This window comes from Glycine soja, chromosome 14 (genome assembly GCF_004193775.1).
Source record: "Glycine soja cultivar W05 chromosome 14, ASM419377v2, whole genome shotgun sequence".
NCBI lineage: Eukaryota > Viridiplantae > Streptophyta > Magnoliopsida > Fabales > Fabaceae > Glycine > Glycine soja.
Window position 1 is genome coordinate 43,465,817 of NC_041015.1, and position 22,237 is coordinate 43,488,053.

Consider the following 22,237-nt stretch of genomic DNA (forward strand, 5'->3'; position numbering starts at 1 on the left):
TTTTCTATTTGGTAAGTGTTTCTTAACTTGGTAACTTTAGTTAATATGTTAATATTATTTAAGTTAGGTTTTTTAAATTATATGTTATTAGTTGTGTTATATATATATATATATATATATATATATATGTTAGGTTAGTTTTAGTTAATTTGATAATATTATTTTTTAAAAATTTTGTAAATTAGTATAGTATTAATTGTTTTATATATAGATATGCTAAGTTTGTTGATGTTAGGTGAAACTTTTAAATTTTAAGTAGTGCGTTCAAATATTAATATTATTTGTGTTATATGTATATGTTACAAATTTTAGTCGGTATATTATTATTTGTACGTTAGTTGCAGTTGATTTATTAATATGATTTTGTTAAGATTTTTAAAATTTGTATGTTATTATTTGTGATAAAATTATTTGTACGTTAATTTTAGTTGTTATGTTATTATTATTTGGTTTAGATTTATTAGGTTTGTATGATATTATTTGTATTATATATATGGTATTTTAGGTTTAGTTAGAATGTGAATATTATTTAGTTTATTTAATTATAGTTTTATTGAAATATATGATACTTTATTAATTTTATATATATACATTGTTTAAATTTTTTATTCCATAGTAATTTTTTTATTTATTACCATTTTTTGTGTATAATATATGTTATTTAATTTAAATTTTAATAATTCGAAAAAAATATGGTCATTTATTTAAATTTATGTAGGTATTTTAATATTTAATTTTTTTATTTGTAGAGTATTCTAGTTAGTAAATTAAGTTTTGTTGTGTTAAATTTATGTACGTGTTTTATTTTATAATTTTGTTATGTACGTATTTTAATTTGGTCATTTATTTAAATTTATGTTGGTATTTTAATTTTTAATTTTGTTATTTGTAGAGTATTTTAGGTAGTATTTTAAGTTTTTTTGTGTTAAATTTATGTACGTGTGTAAATTTTTAATTTTGTTATGTATTTTAATTTAGTCATTTATTTAAATTTTTGTAGCTATTTAATTTTTAATTTTGTTATTTGTAGAGTATTTTAGGTAGTATTTTAAGTTTTGTTGTGTTAAATTTATCTACATGTTTAAATTTTTAAATTTGTGTTATGTATTTTAGTTTGGTTATTTATTTAAATTTATGTAGCTATTTAATTTTTAATTTTTTTATTTGTAGAGTATTTTAGGTAGTATTTTAAGTTTTTTTGTGTTAAATCTATGTACGTGTTTAAATTTTTAATTTTGTTATGTATTTTAATTTGGTCATTTATTTAAATTTTTGTAGCTATTTAATTTTTAATTTTGTTATTTGTAGAGTATTTTAGGTAGTATTTTAAGTTTTGTTGTGTTAAATTTATGTATTTGTTTAAATTTTTAATTTTGTTATGTATTTTAATTTGGTCATTTATTTAAATTTTTGTAGCTATTTAATTTTTAATTTTGTTATTTGTAGAGTATTTTAGAGCATTTATTTAAATTTGTGTACGTATTATTGTTTTTAATTTTGTTATTTGTTCAAATTGATGTATTTTGTTATTTGTTCAAATTGATGTATTTTGTTATTCGTTCAAATTGATGTATTTTGTTATTTATTTAGATTTTAATTATGTGGTATGTGTATTTAATTGATTTTTTGTAATAGTTAATTATTTTAATGTAAAATTTTTGTTGTCAATTTTTGGTATTATATTTTATTTTACAGTATCAATGACATCTTCATCGTCATCTTCATCTAGTATACACATTAAGTCTGGTCCAATAGATGGAGACGTTTTATGGATGCAAGCTAAACATGTTTCAGAACATGTTTGGAATGGGGAACCAGACAGAAAATTACACATCAGACGAGCTGTCCCCATCTATCAAGGACATGAAGAAATATCAGAAGAAATTATTCCTCTGCTTCGACAATCTGGATTTTATTGAATAATGAAGATGGGGTACCTAAAAATAAATTTGTCATTAATTACAGCCTTGATTGAAAGATGGAGGCCCGAAACACACACGTTTCACTTGAGATGCGGAGAGGCTACGATTACTCTTCAAGACGTGTCAATTTTATTAGGTCTTCGTACTGACGGGGCACCATTAATTGGTCAGACTAATCTTGATTGGGCTGAATTGTGTGAAGAATTGTTGGGAGTCAGACCACAGGAAGGTGAACTTCAAGGCAGTGTGGTCAAATTAAGTTGGCTAGCTCACCATTTTTCACAAATAAATATCCATGACGGTAACGTAGAACAATTACAAAGGTTTACCCGTGCATGAATCCTCAGATTCATAGGAGGTATTCTATTTGTTGACAAAAGCAACAGTAAAGTTTCCCTAAGGTACCTCCAATTTTTACGGGACTTTGAACAGTGCAACACGTATGCATGGGGACCTGCCGTGCTTGCTTATTTATATAGAGAGATGTGCAGCGCTACCGATTACAAAATTAAATCAATCGGAGGTATGTGCATCTTAATCCAAATGTGGGCATGGGAATGCTGCACAACTTTGGCTCCAAAGAGAACTCCTCCTGTAATAGAAAATAAACCACTCGGACACAGGTTAGTTGTTTTAAAAAAAATCATTTGAAAATAATCAATAATGTAACGCGTCGCCACTAATTATTTCATATTATTTTTGTAAGTGGCTGCGACGTGGAAACCAACATATTGGCAATGATGATCTAATAGTTTTCCATCGCAAATTGGATATCATGAAACGACATGAGGTAAGAAGATTATTATGTATTCGTTAAATAATAAATAAAATGTAATGTTTAAGTCAAAATTAACAATTGTGTTATTGTATGCAGTTTCTGTGGGAGCCTTACACAACAACTGTTATGTCGATGTTGCCTCCCATTTGTTTGGTTGGTAGTGTGGCGTGGTGCCACTCATTTGTTTCCATGTTGTAGAGTGACACCAACCCGATAGAGTGTTGCGACAATTTGGAATGCAACAACCTATTCCGGAGTCTCCTTCGTAACCACAGAATATCCATGGGCTAACGCTGAAAGGCAAACAAGATGAAAATTGGTTCCAACTGTTAGCCCCAATGATCAGTCAGTGGAATAATCGAACTGAGTTTAGCGTCGATGTTTATCCTCGACAGGAGGGCCTGTTGAGTTTTAACTCCGATTACATGGTCTTGTATAAGCAAAAAAAAAAAAGATGTTTGTCGACCCAAACAATGCAAACACAGCTACATTGATATTTATTTCTTTTTAAATATTTAACTTCAATTTATTTTTTAAAGCATCGACATTAATTTCCTGACCCTAATAATTGCAGGGTGAAGTTGTGGAGACATTGCAGTATATGGTGTCACCACAAGGGCGGAACACATGGACAGTTGATGATCTCGTGCCTTATGTGAAGAAGATAACGATTTTATCCGAAGAGCAAGAGATGATCACTGAGCCTATGACACATGGTCCAGCATCAGAGCGTCGATTTCCCCCACAACAGTTTCACATGCTTCAGTCAAGTGTTTAAACTCGAGGTTTTGACAGACGAAGGGAGATTGTTCAAGCGGAAGATTTTTCCCAACAAATGGAGCAGCGTGGCCATGGAATGTATTACACGCCATTAACATTTTCTCAGTATCCTTCGCATATGTATCAGTATCCTTTCGAAGGTCATGACACTGATATGTCTGCAAGCGAACATTCATTTGGTGGTGTTGCGGAACACATCCTCATTTTTCATGGCCGACCATGACCCCTTCGCAGCAACATGATGCCCCAATGGCAACACCTAATGCCCCATTAGCTCCGCAATGGAATGTACCCGGAGCAATACCTGATATGGGTGACTTATTAGGTGTTGATTTGCGTCACGAGTTTTCTGCTGAGGCTGAGCAACAAGGGCGGAGACAGCGCGCAAGAAGAAATCCTGATCGTGAAGCCCGAAGGTGGGATCGACCATGTGGCACATCCTCACGCCATCACGGACACCATAATGACTGATTTTGATGTCTCTATTTAAAATTTTTGTTGTATCTTTGTAATTTGAATTTCACACTTATTTTATGGTATCTCATACTACTTGTTATGGAATTTGTTATGTAATTTCATTTTCAATGACTATTTGTTATGGAATCACCATCACGGACACCATAATGACTATTTTTATGTCGTGCATCAAACTAGAATAATAAATAAAGTTATAAAGAAAAATTAAAGTAGACAAATGAATAAAGTAATGGTAGTAACTAACGACAAACACCAATTTCAACTTCTAAATGTAATTTTATTTCATTACATGCATAAGTTTTGGGTTTTTCCACCAAACGGTTTAGGGCTTAGGGTTTAGGATTTAGGATTTAGGGTTTAGGTTTAGGATTTAGGGGTTAGGTTTAGGGTTTAGGGTTTAGGGCTTAGGGTTTATATTTTAGGGTTTAAGGTTTATGGGTTAGGTTTAGGGCTTAGGGTTTAGATTTTAGGGTTTAGGGGTTAGGTTTAGGGCTTAGGGTTTAGGAGTTAGGTTTAGGGCTTAGGTGTAGGGTTTAGGGTTAGTGGTTAGGGTTAGGGTTTAGGTTTTGGGGTTAGGGGTTAGCAGTTAGGTTTAGGGCTTAAGGTTTAGGGTTTATGGTTAATGGTTAAGGATTAGGGGTTAGGTTTTTGGGCTTATGTGTAGGGTTTAGGGTTAGTGGTTAGGGTTTAGTTTTTTGGGTTAGGGGTTAGCAGTTAGGTTTAGGGTTTAGGGTTTAGGGTTTATGGTTAGTGGTTAGGGGTTAGGGGTTAGGAGTTAGGTTTTTGGGAGGTTTAGGGTTTAGGGTTAGTGGTTAGGGTTAGGGTTTAGGTTTTGGGGTGAGGGTTTAGGGTGTAGGTTTTGGGGTTTGGGTTTATGTTTATGTTTTTAACTAAGTCCATAGTTCATCATTGTAGATAGTTCTCCTTTAGTATCAATTTGAATACCCTTAACTACAGCATTGGACTCCCCACTTTCACTCAACCTAGGTTTCGGGTTTAGGGGGTAGGGTTTGGGGTTTTGGGCTTAGGGTTTAGGGTTTATGGTTTGGGTTTAGGGTTTAGTGTTTAGTGTTTAGGTGATATGATTTGGGGTTTAGGGTTTATGGATTAGGGTTTAAGGTTTAGGGTTTAGGGTTTACAGATTATGGTTTTGGTTTAGGGTTTAGGGTTTGGGGTTTAGGATTTAGGATTTATGGGCTAGGGCTTAGGGTTTTGGGTTAGGGGTTATGTTTAGGGCTTAAGGCTTAGGGTGTAGGTTTTAGTCTTTATAGTTTAGGGTTAGGGTTGATGTTTTTGTTTTTAACTAACGAATTCATTGAACCCCATAAATAAGTAATGTATAGAAACCAAAATGTTATTAACTAACGAATTCATTGAACCCCACAAATTCAATACATTGAACAGAACTTAAACAAATACAAGTCACTCGACTAAGATACATAAATCAATGATTTGAACAACTCTCATGCTCAGATTGCATTGGACAGCGACGCCTGTTATGCCCTTCGGCTCCACATTTACTACAATTTTGTCGGTGCTCAGATGGTTCGATCCAATCCATCTCATTCCTTATCCTTGTTGATTTTGGCCGACCTTTCGCACGAATTGTAGTTGGGTCAGGGATAATTGTCCATGCATCATCAGAAGGAGGAATAGCCGCTTCATTCCCAAGAGGCCACCATTGTGCGGAGTAAGCTTTTAAGATGTGCTCATTTGTGTAAACAACATCTATATATTGGTAGTAGTTCATGCTCACGTAACCACAAGCTGCAATAATGTGTGAACATGGATAGTGAAGCGCAGAATACCTTCCGCATTGACAATGATGACCATTCAAGTTAACTGCCCACTTTTGTCCGCCACGTTGCGTTATAGGGTTGAAGCTCTCCTCTACTTCAAACCTTGTGGAGTGGATATCATACACGCGAACGATGCGTGTACAAGCCTGTTCTTGATTTTTCCTCATTTCTTTAACAAGCTTTAAACAATATACTTGTCCTTCATTTAACTGTCTTTGGGCTTGGCGGCCACGCTCAACAAAGTACTTTCGACACCTACTGTACATTGATTTGACCAATGTTGTTATGAGAATGTTGCGACAATTCTTTAAAACCTTATTGATACATTCTGAGAGGTTGGTTGTCATGTGGTCATATCGACGTCCTTCTCTATCATAAACCATCGTCCATTTTTCCTTTGAAATGTGATCAATCCATGTTGCTATGGCTGGACTCAGTTGACGAAATTTTTCTAAATTTTGATCAAAAATGTGCTTGCAAGGAGTGTAGGCTACATAAAATTAGTTATGAATAACAATATTAAGTATATATGAAAGTTAAATAAACGTGACCATCAAATAAGAAATCTTACCCAATTTCTTCAACATTTCTTTTTGTTTGGCATTATTAAATTTTCGATTGAAGTTGCTTGCTATGTGTCGCACACTGTAGACATGATAACCGTGGGGAGGTTGCCAACCAAGTGCTTCGTTAGCGACAACAGACTTTATACTCGCGTGTCGATCATATATTAGACAAATACCATTTTTATCTGTGGCGTGTTCACGCAAGTGTGCCAAAAACCATGACCACGCTGTCAATGTCTCACCTTCGACCACCGCGAATGCTAGAGGAAGGACACCACCATTTCCATCTTGTGATGTGACCATTAAGAGGGTCCAACGGTATTTGCCGTACAAATGTGTGCCGTCAACTTGTATGATTGGCTTACAGTACTTGAAAGCCTCTTTACATTGGCCAAAAGTCCAAAAAACCTATGAAACGGACGGTGTTCGCGACTAACCATATTCCAAACGATAAAATCGTCATGTAGTATTTGAAAATACGATCCAGGAGAATGATTTTGCATGTGTGTTAGCCACGAAGAAATTTTCGCATATGACTCATCCCAATCGCCATATTCAATAGCAATGGCTTTTTGTTTCGCCAACCAAGCTTTTTTGTACGACACCTTGTACGCAAATTCACTGTTAATCCTCTCTTGAATCAATGAAATTTTTATCGATGGATCTTCTCTGATCATGCATGTCAATAGAATAATAAAATTTAAATGACAATTAAGGCTAAACAATAACATAATATGAACATAAAATACGTACCTACTACACAAGTGGCAATTAAATCTGAATCAAGCTTCTCGTGATCTTGGGTCATGGTCATATTGAGACATGTGTGTGGTCCACCCCATTGAGTGACTTTCCATGAATCAGTTTTTTTAGATAGAATTGCCCTCATATAGAAAGGGCAAGGACAATCTGCATTTTTATTCAAGCAACAAACGACATACTTGTCCCATTTGCTTTCAACCACTTTGAAACTTTGATGCACCTTCATAACATATTGTTTGACTACATTCTTGACCGCATCTTTACTATCAAAATCTATGCCAACATATAATTCTTGGCCAACATTAAAACTGGATGGCATCTCCAAGCCGCAAATGTCCTCCTCATCAGGATGACTCTAGTTGATATTATTATAATGCAAAACATCATTCCAAAATAGATTATGAATTCCTTGTACACCTTATAGTCCAAAAAAAATTCAAATCATACTTATTTAGCATTAAATACAATTGTCATCAAATAATAAATGTATTAACGTATTTTTTAAGAGGAAATTATACCTTCTGCTGGGTGAACAATTCTTACTAGTTGAATCATGTCGGTGACTTCATTGTCTGTATCAGATATACCGTCAACATTGTCATCTTCGTCTAAAGACTCTTCAACGTATGAGTTAGACACAAGATAATCATCATCATCATCATCATCATCATCATCATCTTCGTCAACATGTAAATTGCTCATATTTGTTGGCGGTTGTGTCTCATCATTAGATAAATAATTTCCACAAGATGTAAGCGAATTTGCAGAATGAAACATTGAACCACCAGCCACATCCTTTTCTATGTACAATTCTAGAACTGACATTTGTTGTTGTTGTTTAAAACTTTCCAGCATCGTTTCAACGTCGTCGTCATCACAAATTTGCAAGGCAATATATTTTCCTGACACTAAAAATCTACAACTGATAGCAGAAATAATTTCATTATTTTGTAACTTTACCTTGTCTACAATTTTTTTTTCAAAGCACTAAAACTAATTCCACGTTTAATCTGAATCGTTTTTTTACTGCCTTCAAATATTACATCATCATTATCTTCATATACCCTTCCATTGAAATACAACACTGTTATAACCGAATTCATCGTGTACCTACAAAAAAAATATTTTAATTAATTAATCATAATAAATTCAAAATAGTAAAGTGTAATCACAATAAGTCTCTATAACACAATTTGACATTAAAACTTTATTCTATAAAAAAATTATTAACTTTAAATATTTTTTATGGTAAAAACTTAAAAAAATAAACAATTCCAAGGTAGTAATTTTAAAGCCCAAATAAACCATAAATAAAGTTAGTATTATTTATAAATAATTCATTTTCACAATAATAACTTCAACATATGTACTTCAAATAAATATAATGGAAAAAATTAATTTTAAATACCGTTCAAGTTGAATGCTCATAAAATAAATTTACTATAACTTTATATTAAAATAAATTTCCACACTCAAAATACTTCAAATAATTATGATGTTACAAATTTTTTTACTTTCAGACACTTTTGACAATACACGCTTAATCAATTTTTAACACTAACAAAGTATTAACACCAACCTAATCTAATTAAAAATATACTAAAAATTTCATATTTACCAAATTTTTTCGAGACTCAAATATTTTCTTTAAATAAATATCATGACAAATTTCTTCTATTTTATACACACAAACAAGCATATAACATATAAAACTAATTTAATTCAAAAATTATTAAAAACTATACATTCAAACTGCTCTAAAAAATTACTTAAAAAATATTTTATAATAAAAATTATTTGACTGAAAATTACCAACCTGATTCAGAAATTTATGCCTCAACAAATAAATTTCAAACCTTATGCGCACAAATTTAAATCTCAAGAAATGCTTACAGTTTTTGAAAACTGGAATATAATTTTGAACACACAGCAACAATACTTCTGAGAACTAAAATGTAGTTTTGAACACACAGTAACACTGAGATAATTTTCGAGTATATAAAGGCCCTAAATCGTCATCTCCAATGGCTATTTCCTTCGCCCTAAATCGTCAATGGCAGTTGCAACTTGCCAATGACAGTTGCAACTTGCCTTTTGGCCTGTCCTCTGAAAAAGGCAACCTGCCACCTGAAAAAGCAAGTGCCACAGGCCTACGAACACAGTACCTGGAACTCGCCAGTTTGACTGACGGTTCCCATTGGCACGTATATCGCCACTCGCATTGGCAATTTCTTCAGCTTGCATGTGTATATCGCCATTCACAGTGGTGAGTCCTTCACCAACAGTGAACCCGCCAGTCCCACTGGCGGTTTGGGTGCTGCATGCATGCATTTTACGTCCAAAAGAGCCCCCTCGCGGAAATACTTCAAAATCGACCAATCCGAGAAAAAAGTTTGTAAAATTACACCAAATGGGAAAATTTGCCACCAATTTAAACTATACACAACCAAATTAAAAACAGAATAAAAGTTATATACACGGGAAATTAATTACATTAACATTTTCGTCCATCAATAAAGTCCACTTATTCTATCGCTCTCAGAATTTACCGACCTTCACTAATAGTTCAACAGGTTGACCCCAAACTGGTAATTATCTCGAATCCTTCGTCGTGATAACTTCAACAACATAAAAGAAAACGAGAAAAATAAAGGGTTAAAATCGCAAATGCAACCAACTTCTAAGCGGCGCTAACACTACTCACCTAAAGACTTTTTCACCTGCACCAAACAATCTCCCAATTTTACCAACCACGACTCATCTCAACGAAAATAAGGGAGACAACTGTCTAAGGAAATTAGGTCTCTTTGGGTTTTCGGGTTTCTAAACTAAGTTTTTAATTTCGCATTTTGGACAAAGCTCTATATATTGGGGTGAAGGTGTAAATTTGTAAACAGGAACAATCACAATCGTCAAAATTTTAATTAATAAATCTAACGGTAAATTTTTTTACCCTACCGGTGATGCAGGAACTTGCCGACTTCATCCTAGAATGCGTTAAAGACCATGTAGTTTTTACCGCGCATTTGGGATAGGTGTCCTTCGTGCCACGGGCAGTTTTTTTATCGTGCCATGGGCATAGTCTCCGGTGGGCATTAGTTTCAGTTTTTACTGTGGTTAATTTTTTCTTTACTTTCCTCGTGATTAACAATTTCACAGAGTTAACTATTAATCAGACTATCAAAGTAATTAAAAAAGAGATAGTATTGGATTACAAAACTATTGGGTATTTTTAGGATAACTTTAAAAATTATTTTTTTTTCAATAATTTATATATAATTTTTTGTTGTTGTATTTAATTATAATTGGAAACAATTTTTAATTTGGATAAATTTGTTGAAAAGTAATTCTAAAATAATTAGAGTATGTAAAAGAGATGGATAATCAGATAATATATCATAACTACACTACCATAGTCGAAAAATCCGGATAATGGTAAGTAAATGGACATCTGATTTTACTTCTTTTTTTATCTTTTTAAATAAATCTTTTCACTTTGTTATCCCGTATCCAAATTAAAATTTAAGTTTAAATTTATAAAAGTTTAAGAAATAGTATTTAAGAGGAGTTAAATATATAAAAATAAAATAAAAATTGGAAACTTGATAAAAAATAATATACATTTTTTAAAGATGTTATCATTTAATAGTAGAAACTCAGATTTATAAAGGTTAAACACACAATTTAGTCCTTATAGGTGTACTGAATAAAAACTTAGTAAACTGATCCTTATACTTTCAAACGCTATCAGTTAATTTGATTCCAGGCATTACATGTTGTCTCTAACGTTCCTATGTTGATTGTTAATCCTCTTATACATTCTTAATTTAATCTTCTTAAGTGTAGCTCTTTTTTAATTTGGTCTCAACACATGTTGAAATGCATAAGGGGGTTAATTAACGTCCATGTAGGATCGTTAGAGACGGTGTCATGATGGTAAGGCCTAAAACTAGTAATATTTATACGTATAAGACTAATTTAATAAGTTTTCGTGTATAAGGACGAAATTGAGAATCAACGACATGTATAGGGATTAAATCATATATTTATAAACGCCAAGAGTTAACATGACTAACTAGTAAATTGTAAAATTTATAATTTTATTTTAAAAATACCTTAAATTTTTTAGGAAAAAATGTCATATTGCAAATTTGTGTGATAAAAAGAGAATTGGATAGCAAATCCCTCGTATATAGCCATTTTAAAAATTGGAAAACATAAGTTTACTTTTATTTTGAGTGCTAATCCTCTAAAGTAAAATGATATAGTAATTAAACGATTGATTTGTGTAACACTTAAATCATAGATCTGACCATACTATATTCATTTTTCATATACACCTACACTTATTTCATTACATTTACCTTATTATTTTTTCCTCTTTTCCTACTTACCTTTTGGAGCATTTCACATTCAATGATAGAAAATGAAGAAGGAATCTTTATCCCTGGTTTTCTTTTATTTTTTTATCAACGGAAATTAAAATATTGTCAAGAATTTTATAATAACTCATGCATTATACCGAATTAACTGAGTTAAATTTCCGTAATTTATTTCTACGCTTTTGTAATTTCATCCATTTTTTTAGTTTGGGGCCAAAATTTTACTGATCGAGATGCAAAAAGAAAAAGAAATATACAATAGCACAATCACCACAAATAATTTAATGAAAAAAATGTGTCTAAATTATTGTAACAATTGTTTAATAAATAATATTACTCTATTTAAAAAATATCGAAAAAATCTACAATGTAAGACATATAAATAATAAAAGAATAAAATTTGTAAGTGATAAAAATGTGTAAATTTTGTATAAAAAAACACATGAATAATATTATTTGAACGGTAGTCACGTGTGCAGGGCAGAACGGTTGCAGATCTTGATGCCATGTTCTTGAAAAAAAAATGCAATAAAAAGGTTAATGCCGTCTATGAAATGAGGAAAAAAAATAATAAAGTAAATGAAATGGGATAAATGTAGGTGTGTATGAAAAAGGAATATAGTGTGGTCAGGTTAATAACTCAAGTGTTTAACTAACGAATAATTTGATTACTTTACCAAAATTACTTAAGAGGATCTACACTCGAGTTTTGCTACTTATAATGGTTTAGAAAATATTCCACCTACTTTAATGGAGCCTTGCTTCTTCTTTTTTATAGCTATGGAACCTTGATTAAGAAATCCAATTACAAATTGATTTATAATTCTAAGGAATCAATTATTTTTAAATACATAAACTTATTTAATTATTTTTAAATAACTCAGGTAATTAAATTAATTTAAATATTACTGTGGTGTGTGACTCAAAATCACAATTGACACAAGTGAGAAGACTTTAAGAGATGTTGTCATAATTAAATTCAGTTATGATAACTGAATTGGTTTTGGCACCAAAGCATAGCTAGTGTGTATATATATATTCTTGATCATGTAATGTAGGGGTGTGGTTTTAAGAGACTGAAAACAGAGAAGCTGAAAAAAAAAACTGCAAAAAAATAGAGAGTTCAATAGAGAAAGAGAGCTAGGTGATTGAGAGAGGTTTTGAACAAGAGAAACCAAGAGATATCAAAGCTAGTTGCTGCTTGTATTGAACTTATAATTTCATGATCAATGTGATGATGAGGAGCTGCACTTTCCCGTGGATGTAGGCACATTGTCGAACCACATAAATCTTTGGGTTCTTGCTCTGTAGTGTTTGTTTGCTGTGTTTTTGTTTTTTTTTTCTTCTTTTTTATCTTGTGCAGGTTCTAAGTGAAGCAGAATTTATATAGAAGAACCAACAAGTGGCGCCGTCTGTGGGGAAAAAAATCAAGATCAAGAAAGATGGGAACAACAAAGTACGATATTGAGAAGTTTTCAAGAGAAAATGACTTTGGGTTATGGAGAATCAAGATGGAAGCAATCTTGATTCAACATGGCTGTGCAGAAGCTCTTAAAGGAGAAGAAAGGATGTCTGAATCTCTAAGCTCAAAGGAGAAATCAAAGATGATTGCTAAAGCCAGAAGTGCAATCATTCTATGCCTTGGAGATAAAGCTTTAAGAGAAGTTGCAAGAGAAAAGACAGCAGCCTCAATGTGGCTGAAACTGGAGTCATTGTATATGACAAAGTCCCTTGCAAATCGGCTATGCTTGAAGCAACAACTGTACACCTTCAAGATGACAGAGTCAAAAACAGCCACTAAACAATTGGCTGATTTCAATAAGATTCTTGATGATTTGGAAAATATTGAAGTAAAGCTTGAAGAGGAGGATAAAACTCTCTTGCTTCTGAATTCCTTACCAAAATCCTTTGAATATTTCAAGGATGCAATTCTTTATGGCAAAGATCAAGACATTACCCTAGAAGAAGTCCAGACCTCAATAAGGACCAAGGAGATGCAAAAACAACAAGCCTCCAAATTTGAGGATAATGGTGAAAGCCTGAATATTTCAAGGGGAAGGAGTGAAAAGAAGGGAACAAGAGGAAAGAAGTCCAGATCAAGGTCAAGGGATTCAAAGAATGGCCAATAAACAAAGTTCAAATGCTTTAATTGTCACAAAACTGGTCATTTCAAGAAAGACTGCCCAGACAAGATCAAGAAAGGATCTTTGGACTCTTCTGATATAGTTGAAGCCTCTGAAGGTTATGAAAGTGCAGGTGTTTTAGTAGCTTCTAATACCAAAACACAAACAGAATGGATTATGGATTCTGGATGCTCATATAACAGCAGCCCGAGAAAGGACTATTTTGAAACCTTTGAACTGAAACCAGCAGGAGCTGTACTGCTAGGAGACAACTACCCCTACAAGGTACAAGGCATTGGAACTGTGAGATTGAAGATGTTTGATAATAGAGAGTATCTACTGAAAAATGTAAGGTACATTCTAGAACTCAAAAGAAATCTTATTTCCATAAACATGTTTGATGATCTAGGATATTCAACTAGAATTTTAAATGGTGTTCTTAAGATTTCAAATGGATCTTTAATCATAGCTAAGGATAACAAGAATAAAAGTAATGGCTTGTTTATTCTTGAAGGTTCCACCATTGTTGGACATGCATCGGTAGCTAGTAATACATTGATTGATAAAACAAAACTTTGGCATTTGAGATTAGGTCATGTTAGTGAAAGAGGATTACATGAACTTGAGAAACAAAATTTTTTAGGTGGTGATAAACTAGATAAACTTGAATTTTGTGATCATTGTGTTCTTGATAAATCGCACAGAATAAGCTTTGGCACGGGTATTCATGTTTCATCTAGGCCTTTTGAGTATGTGCATTCAGATTTATGGGGACCATCTAGAGTGAAAACTCATGGTGGAAGCTCATACTTTCTCACCATCATAGATGATTTCTCAAGAAGAGTATGGCTATATGTTTTGAAAAATAAGTCAGAAGCTTTTCAAAAATTCAGAGAATGGCATACTTTTGTTGGAAATCAACTTGGTACAAAATTAAAAGTTTTAAGAACTGACAATGGCCTGGAGTTTGTTTCAGAGCAGTTCAATGAGTTTTGCAGGAAAATAGGCATCAAAAGGCATAAAACAGTCCCTCACACTCCACAGCAGAATGGTTTGGCAGAAAGAATGAATAGGACCATTTTGGAAAGAGTGAGGTGCATGCTTCTAAGTGCAGGACTGCCAAAGACCTTTTGGGGAGAAGTTGCAAATACAATAGCATATTTGATTAATAGATGTCTATCATCAGCCTTAGATTTCAAGACACCAATGGAAGCTTGGAGTGGTGAACCACCTGATTATTCAGGATTAAAGGTGTTTGGATCAGTGGCCCTTGCTCATGTTAAACAAGGAAAGCTGGATGCAAGGGCTGTAAAGTGTGTTTTCATTGGCTATCCTGAAGGAGTTAAAGGGTACAAGCTGTGGAAATTGGAACTGGGTGAGACAAGATGCATTATCAGCAGGGATGTGACCTTTGATGAGAGCAAAATGGCAATGCTAAGTAAGGAACAGAAGAATAACAGCTCAAGTAGTGAGAATACCAATTTTGAGGTGGAGCATTCTGAGATTTCAGATCATGACAGCGGAAATGTTATTGATCACTTTGATCAAGCAGAAGTTGGAGATAATGAAGAGCTGGCTACTCAGCATGACTTGTCCAATTATCAATTGACTAGAGATAGAGAAAAAAGGGTGATAAAGCCTCCAAAGAGGTATGGTCATGCTGATATTATTTGCTATGCCTTGAGTGTTGCTGAGGAGATTCAAAATTCAGAACCAAAGACCTGGAGGGAAGCAATTGAAAGTGAAGACAGCCAACTGTGGCTTCAGGCAATAAGTGAAGAAATGGAATCTTTGAGAAAGAACAAGACCTGGATACTTGTGGATCAACCCAAGAAGCAGAAGGCTGTTGGATGTAAATGGATTTTCAAGAAGAAAGAAGGCATTCCAGGAGTAGAAAGGCCTAGGTTCAAGGCAAGATTGGTAGCAAAAGGCTTTACACGGGTTGAAGGAATTGATTACAATGAGATTTTTTCACCAGTTGTGAAGCATTGCTCAATTAGAATCATACTTGGTTTGGTAAATCAATATGATTTGGAACTTGAACAACTGGATGTTAAAACAGCTTTTCTCCATGGAAATCTAAAGGAAACCATTTACATGAACCAGCCTGAAGGTTTTAAAGAAGGGGAGAACAAGGTGTGCCTGCTGAAAAAGTCTTTGTATGGACTGAAGCAAAGCCCTCGAATGTGGTACCTGGAATTTGATGAGTTCTTGATCAGATATGGCTTCATTAGAAACAAATAGGACAACTGTGTATATATCCTGAAAAATGGGAAAGTATGTGTTCTTTACCTTCTCTTGTATGTGGATGACATCCTCATAGCAAGTGCTGATAAGGAAGAGATTAGAAAACTCAAAGAAAACTTGAACACAGAATTTGAAATGAAAGATCTAGAGTCAGTTAGAAGAATACTCGGGATTGATATTCATAGGGATAGAGCAAAGGGTGAACTATTCCTATCCCAAAGCAATTACCTCAAGAAAGTGGTGGAAAGGTTTAGGATACATCTAAGCAAACCTGTTAGCACACCACTTGGTCATCATACAAAGCTATCTGTCATTCAAGCACCAGAAACAGCTGAAGAAAGGTCTAAAATGGATCAAACACCCTATGCCAATGATATTGGAAGCATAATGTATGGAATGGTTTGCAGCAGACCTGACTTGGCTCATGCTGTAAGTATTATAAGCAGATTCATGGGAGATCCTGGCAGCGCACACTGGGAAGCTGTGAAGTGGCCACTAAGGTATCTAAATGGATCTTTGAAAGCTGGATTAAGGTACAAGAAGACAGCACATGAGGCAGCAATCACAGGCTATGTAGATGCAGATTTTGCAGGAAATGTAGACACAAGGAAATCCTTAACAGGGTATGTGTTTACTTTGTTTGGTACAACAATCAGTTGGAAAGCAAATCAACAATCAGTTGTTGCTCTTTCAACAACTAAAGCAGAATACATGGCCCTAGCTGAAGGAGTGAAGGAAGCAATCTGGCTTAAAGGTATGATTAATGAACTTGGAATAACACAAGCTTGTGTCACAATTCATTGTGACAGTCAAAGTGCCATTCATTTAGCAAATCACCAAATGTACCATGAGAGGACAAAGCACATAGATGTGAAACTACACTTCAGCAGAGATGTAATTGAATCTGAGAAGGTGAAGGTGGAGAAAGTTTCAACAGAAGAAAACCCGACTGATATGTTCACAAAGTCCTTCTCTAGTGTCAAGTTCAAGCACTGCCTGGACTTGATCAATTTCGAAGATGCCTAAAGCAAATTGGTAGGAGTGCAGCCCTGAATCACAAGGTAGACACTTGCTGATTTGGAGTCAAGGTGGAGATTTGTGGTGTGTGACTCAAAATCACAATTGACACAAGTGAGAAGGCTTTAAGAGGTGCTGTCATAACTAAATTCAGTTATGATAACTGGAGTGGTTTTGGCACCAAAGCATAGCTAGTGTGTATATATATATTCTTGATCATGTAATGTAGGGGTGTGGTTTTAAGAGGCTGAAAACAGAGAAGCTGAAAAAAACAACAGAAAAATAGAGAGTTCAATAGAGAAAGAGAGCTAGGTGATTGAGAGAGGTTTTGAACAAGAGAAACCAAGAGAGATCAAAGCTAGTTGCTGCTTGTATTGAACTTATAATTTTATGATCAATGTGATGATGAGGAGCTGCACTTTCCCGTGGATGTAAGCACATTGCCAAACCACGTAAATCTTTGGGTTCTTGCTCTGCAGTGTTTGTTTGCTGTGTTTTTGTTTTTTTTCTTCTTTTTGATCTTGTGCAGGTTCTAAGTGAAGCAGAATTTATATAGAAGAACCAACAATTACTAATTTTGAAATTTGTAATATCGTATCATCGAAAAAAATAAAGTGATTTCATAATTCATATTATCACTGAACGAATCAACAACACTATCACTTCATTGCTCTTTAGTAAGCTACACTGAAAATTGACCCCGCACAACTACCTCCAAAGGCATTGTGCAAAAGGGTGGGTCAAAGGAACAAAAATATAAAGAGATACATGTAACAAGAGAGGTCTATGTCACATAATACCAAGTATAGACTATAGTTGAACCAAAAATATATCATCATATCCTCCCACACCCAAAAACAAAAAGCTGGGAGGTATGCATACCAACACGTGAATTAGTTAGTTGGCTTTCTGTTGAACCCATCAAACCTAAACTAAGGCACTCCAAACAGCTCCATCCCCTTCACCACACTTTGAGTGCACATATTTGATCTTCTCTACCGACTTGCAGATTCCACTACAGCTCCAGTCAAAGGATGCAACACATATGTTACCTGCTTGTGCCTTCCACTCACAATCTACACAAACATGTTGGTTAGGTATAATGTTTCATGGGAAGACACCAAAATACATGAACTTTTCAGAATTTTCACTTTTCAGAATCCATACCTGGAGGAGTCCCACAGCACATACTGCGGTCATCTATATGTTCAACTTCCAGACCTATGAACCATGCACCAAGTGACACATCTTCATTGGCATATTTGTGCAAAATTGGCCTGCAATCACAATTAGGATCCCCATTAAACTTGGACTGATCCATGAGCTAGAATAGAAAACACTTTTAACTTAACTGTAAAAATTTCTATTCTACTTTTTTAAATGGCGGCACTATAAAGTCTAGGATGGCATTTAATTTCACATTAAAAAATGTTTCTTTGTATATAAGCGTCATTCTAGTGAGTGCGCAAGAATTAATCTTGATCATATATGATTATATATAAATGATCCAAATTGTTTTACTTAAATCTATTCATGCAATATAGTTGTATGGTCAAGATTAGCTCCTCTGGTCTCAATTATAGATGACTTAGTAGTGCATGGAAAACTGTATCCATACTGGTTAATGGAAATGTAGGTGGCTAGATCCTTAGAGATTGCATATATCTGCCCAGTTGCATGTCGGAAATATTTGTTCCCCTCTTCTCCAAACTTCCAAAACTCAGGTTCATGATATTTAACATCCCTACAATAAGAAACAAAATCAGATAACTATAAAGCCACAACGAAGAACATTGAAAGGGATTGGGCTCATTCAAAAATACAAGTCCAGTGGAATTACTTTCGAGAAAGAACAGGTCCAGATTTCATACATCCAACATAGACCCTTGGTTTGGAACGATGACGAGCAAGGGTTGTTGCAAGTACACCTACATGGCAGTAGTTGTTACTTGTTAGAACAAAACAAACCTTACTTGTGAGGGGAATGTAAAGGAGGAAACTGGTGAAGGAAACAATGGCACAGAAACACAACAAAAATGTCAAGAATATTGAGACAGCACATACCTAAATTAACATGGACATCATCATCCACTTTGACATAGAACTCAGCATCCCATTTTGCAACTGCTGTAGAAAAGAATGTTTTTGTCTTTGCAGACAATTCATGATACCCTTCAACGTGTTCCTTGAAAATAAATGAACAACATTGTAATCCTGCTAGATTATCTGAATTTATCTTGATTAAACAGTTCTAATTATATGTGTTACCAGGCGAAGGAAGTCTTTGTGCTGGGCTTCTTCTGAATCAATAGCTCGATCTAGAATGCTGTTAGAAGTTGCACTGGGACAACCACGGCAATATCATTCATGTCAGTTCCATTAAGAGTAACTATGCATCCCATTTAAACATATCTATTTTCAATTAGTGTAATAATAAGACATGTTGTGTTGGGTTCTTAAGAATGATGATTTGGAGAAAAGAATCAGAACATCCCTATGGTCAGAATTTACTATTCTGCATTTATTTTCATTTTTTTCTTGGCAAAGGTAACAATAGCCCCTTCTGCTGCCAGCACAGAGCCACATCACAAAGGTGGTTTATAATTGAAGGCTAAGAAATTGAATTTCTAATTACAATCCTTCTGCCTTTAGAAATATCTAAATTAAGCGAGAAGAAATTTGTTTCTCCATGAATTTATTAACAATTGAGACCTCACAAGCCCAACCATATCACAACGTGTGTTGTATTGTGAAGATGCTTTTAACTTCTAAGATTTCCAAGTCCAAACTTTGGACATTATATTCTAAGTACAAAATTGATGAAACGAGTGATTCAGATTCAAGTTACTGAGATGATGAGGAGCAAAAAATGGAAAGCTGGATTCTTCTTACTTAGAGCATGGATCATTAATACCAAGAATTGGACCATCACACCCTAAACCCATTATGTACACAAACTATGTTCCTTGTACTCCACGGTCAACAAGGTCAACTCCTAGGAGGACTTACGTGAAAATTATAGTGCTACAGAGAATTCTAGCTTACTTTTGTCAAATGATTTCCAATAAAGACGAGATTTTGAAATCATGATCCCTAACATTACTGAATGTTAATATTCAAAGAGAACATAAGCATTAAGAATATGCAATCAAACTTCATAGGAAGGGATATCTTCAAACAGATATGCTGTCAAGAATCTTTGATGAGTTTCATCATTTACAATAATGGAATACAGGTACACCATTTCATCTCAACATTAGATTGAGTGATTGACTTATATAGAAAATTAAAGGATTACAGAGGAATTCTGCTGCAATTTGTAACTGTGTCACCAATAATTGTTTTTCAAGGAAAGGATTAAAAATGAAGATCTATGTAGCCAAGTTGGTTGCTCACTTTATGATCTAGCAGTCATATAAGAGTGTAATAGAGATAAATTTGTTAGATCAAACAGTAACTATCTTTTTGTGTTATCATAACAAAAATAGTAAAAAATGTGTTTCACAGAACAAAAGAAACTTCAAATGGCTTCACATTGTATGGAATTATTATGGATAAAGCAATAAATTCATTAGTCACTTAAGGCATTATTATAACACTCTCCTGATTTACCCCATAATTTATTTTGATGATAATTTCATGTACTAACATAATCAAAATCATACAAGAAAGTACCTGTGACCAATCATGAATCTGATGACAATTCCCTTCTCGCGTTCCAATTGAAGAAGCTGTTCACCTGATCAAGAAGAGGAGCCAAAATTACAGCTTGTTAGAATTTAGTCCATCACCATTTAGATTAGATTAAAACAGTTTCTATCAGAAACACATGATACCTTGAGGCATCCAAGTCTCTCTAACCGAATCACGCCGCTTCCTGCTACTGAAGGCAGTGTTTATGCCAATCACTACAAACACCTTCTTCCTTGGTGGGCCTTCAGTGGTTACCCCCGAGGCCAAGGTGTTATTCGAACCATCCGAGATCTCGGGTTCTCGTGTACTCCTTGCTGCTGCCAGCTCCATCTGAAGCATGGAAACTTGCTTGTCTAGAGATCTGACACCCCTCCAAAGAAAAGCAAACACCAATCATTCACCAAACACTTCAATTGCAACATGCAAGCTAATCTAACCAAAAAGGAACATGTTCCTCTTAGCACTCACTGAATGGCTTCATGGGTTTTGTACACTTTACTCATTACATCCTCATCCTGCACAGGCTGCATGTGACACATTCAAAAACACCCACATAGATTTCAAAATCAAAGAACATAATTTAAAAAAAAAAGTGAAAATGGAACTGAAAAAATTCACTATGAATAAAACATACCTTTTTAGTAGCACAATCCCCTGACACCACTTGTAGTTCTTGCTCATGTCGGTGATTTGACAGTAACACCCCGTTAGATTCTGGTGGTTCCCACATCCTGAAAAGTAACAACGATGTTGTTGTTCAGAAATCAACACAACCACAAGCCATAAGAATTTGAACTTGGACCAACAAAGTGAACACACAGACCCAAGTTTCAAAGTTCAGTTTCATACAAAACTAAAAAAGGAAAGTACACAGAACACGAATCCAGAACTGAGATGAATCATATAAGAAAAAGAGTAAAGAGAAAATGTTAAGAGATTAAGATAGAGAGACCTGGTTGTTATGAGCATTCCAATAAGGAAGGAAGATACAGAGAAAATTGGAACCCATTTTGCAGAGATCTTCTTAGAGGTACGAGTCTTCATATTGGCCCTCTGTGTCTGTGCCTGTCTATGATTATTACGACTTACAACACTTTTTTGTTGTTGTAATAATGATAACAGAGTGGTTTTGTGGATATTTATATTAGAATCACATTAGTAGACTATTTGAAATTTGAATGTTGCAGAATGGTAATACTTTATGAACAAATAATAGTGCTCTTCACACACAAAAGTAAGTTAGTTAGTTTATTTAGAATTTAATTTATATACAGTGATAGTATCTTAAAAAATAGTTATAATAAAAATTAAAAAATTATTATATATGACAATTTTTTATTGACGGGTAATATTAAATTTTTCTTATTTTGTTTTAGTTTAAATAAAGATCATAGACTAATCTTATTCATAGTTGGTAATGACTACTAATTTAAGAAAATTTTACTTAAAAAAATAAAATACAAATAATATTTTGTTAAATAGATTCTTACTCACATTTAAACATAATATAACTTTTAACTCTTTATTTATTATTATCTTATGTAATATTTATTTATTTATTTTTCTTAAATTAGTTTGTATAATTAGAAACATTTTAAAAAATTAAGACGGTGTAATAATAATATCTTAAGTCTTAATCATGTACGTATTTTGTGAAATTGAGAGACATAGACGAGTCGTTGAGATTGTTA

General features: G+C 33.8%; 1 protein-coding gene across 2 annotated transcripts; it reads right to left on the minus strand.

Moving 5' to 3' along the window:
• Window positions 1-17,455: 17,455 nt before the first annotated feature.
• Window positions 17,456-21,669, minus strand: LOC114383564 (beta-1,3-galactosyltransferase 7-like). Of its 2 annotated transcripts, none has more exons than XM_028343256.1 (11): window positions 21,499-21,669; window positions 21,181-21,277; window positions 21,015-21,070; window positions 20,690-20,916; window positions 20,529-20,592; window positions 19,122-19,194; window positions 18,918-19,038; window positions 18,694-18,781; window positions 18,472-18,597; window positions 18,021-18,130; window positions 17,456-17,929 (listed from the first exon to the last, which is right to left on the minus strand). In XM_028343256.1, exons 1-11 carry the CDS (start codon window positions 21,588-21,590, stop codon window positions 17,781-17,783), a joined length of 1,203 nt encoding a protein of 400 aa, XP_028199057.1. In that variant the 5' UTR covers window positions 21,591-21,669; the 3' UTR covers window positions 17,456-17,780. The 2 variants fall into 2 exon arrangements, with proteins under 2 accessions (XP_028199057.1, XP_028199058.1); XM_028343257.1 differs by having other exon boundaries at window positions 20,690-20,907; window positions 21,499-21,668.
• Between the last annotated feature and the right edge of the window lie 568 nt (window positions 21,670-22,237).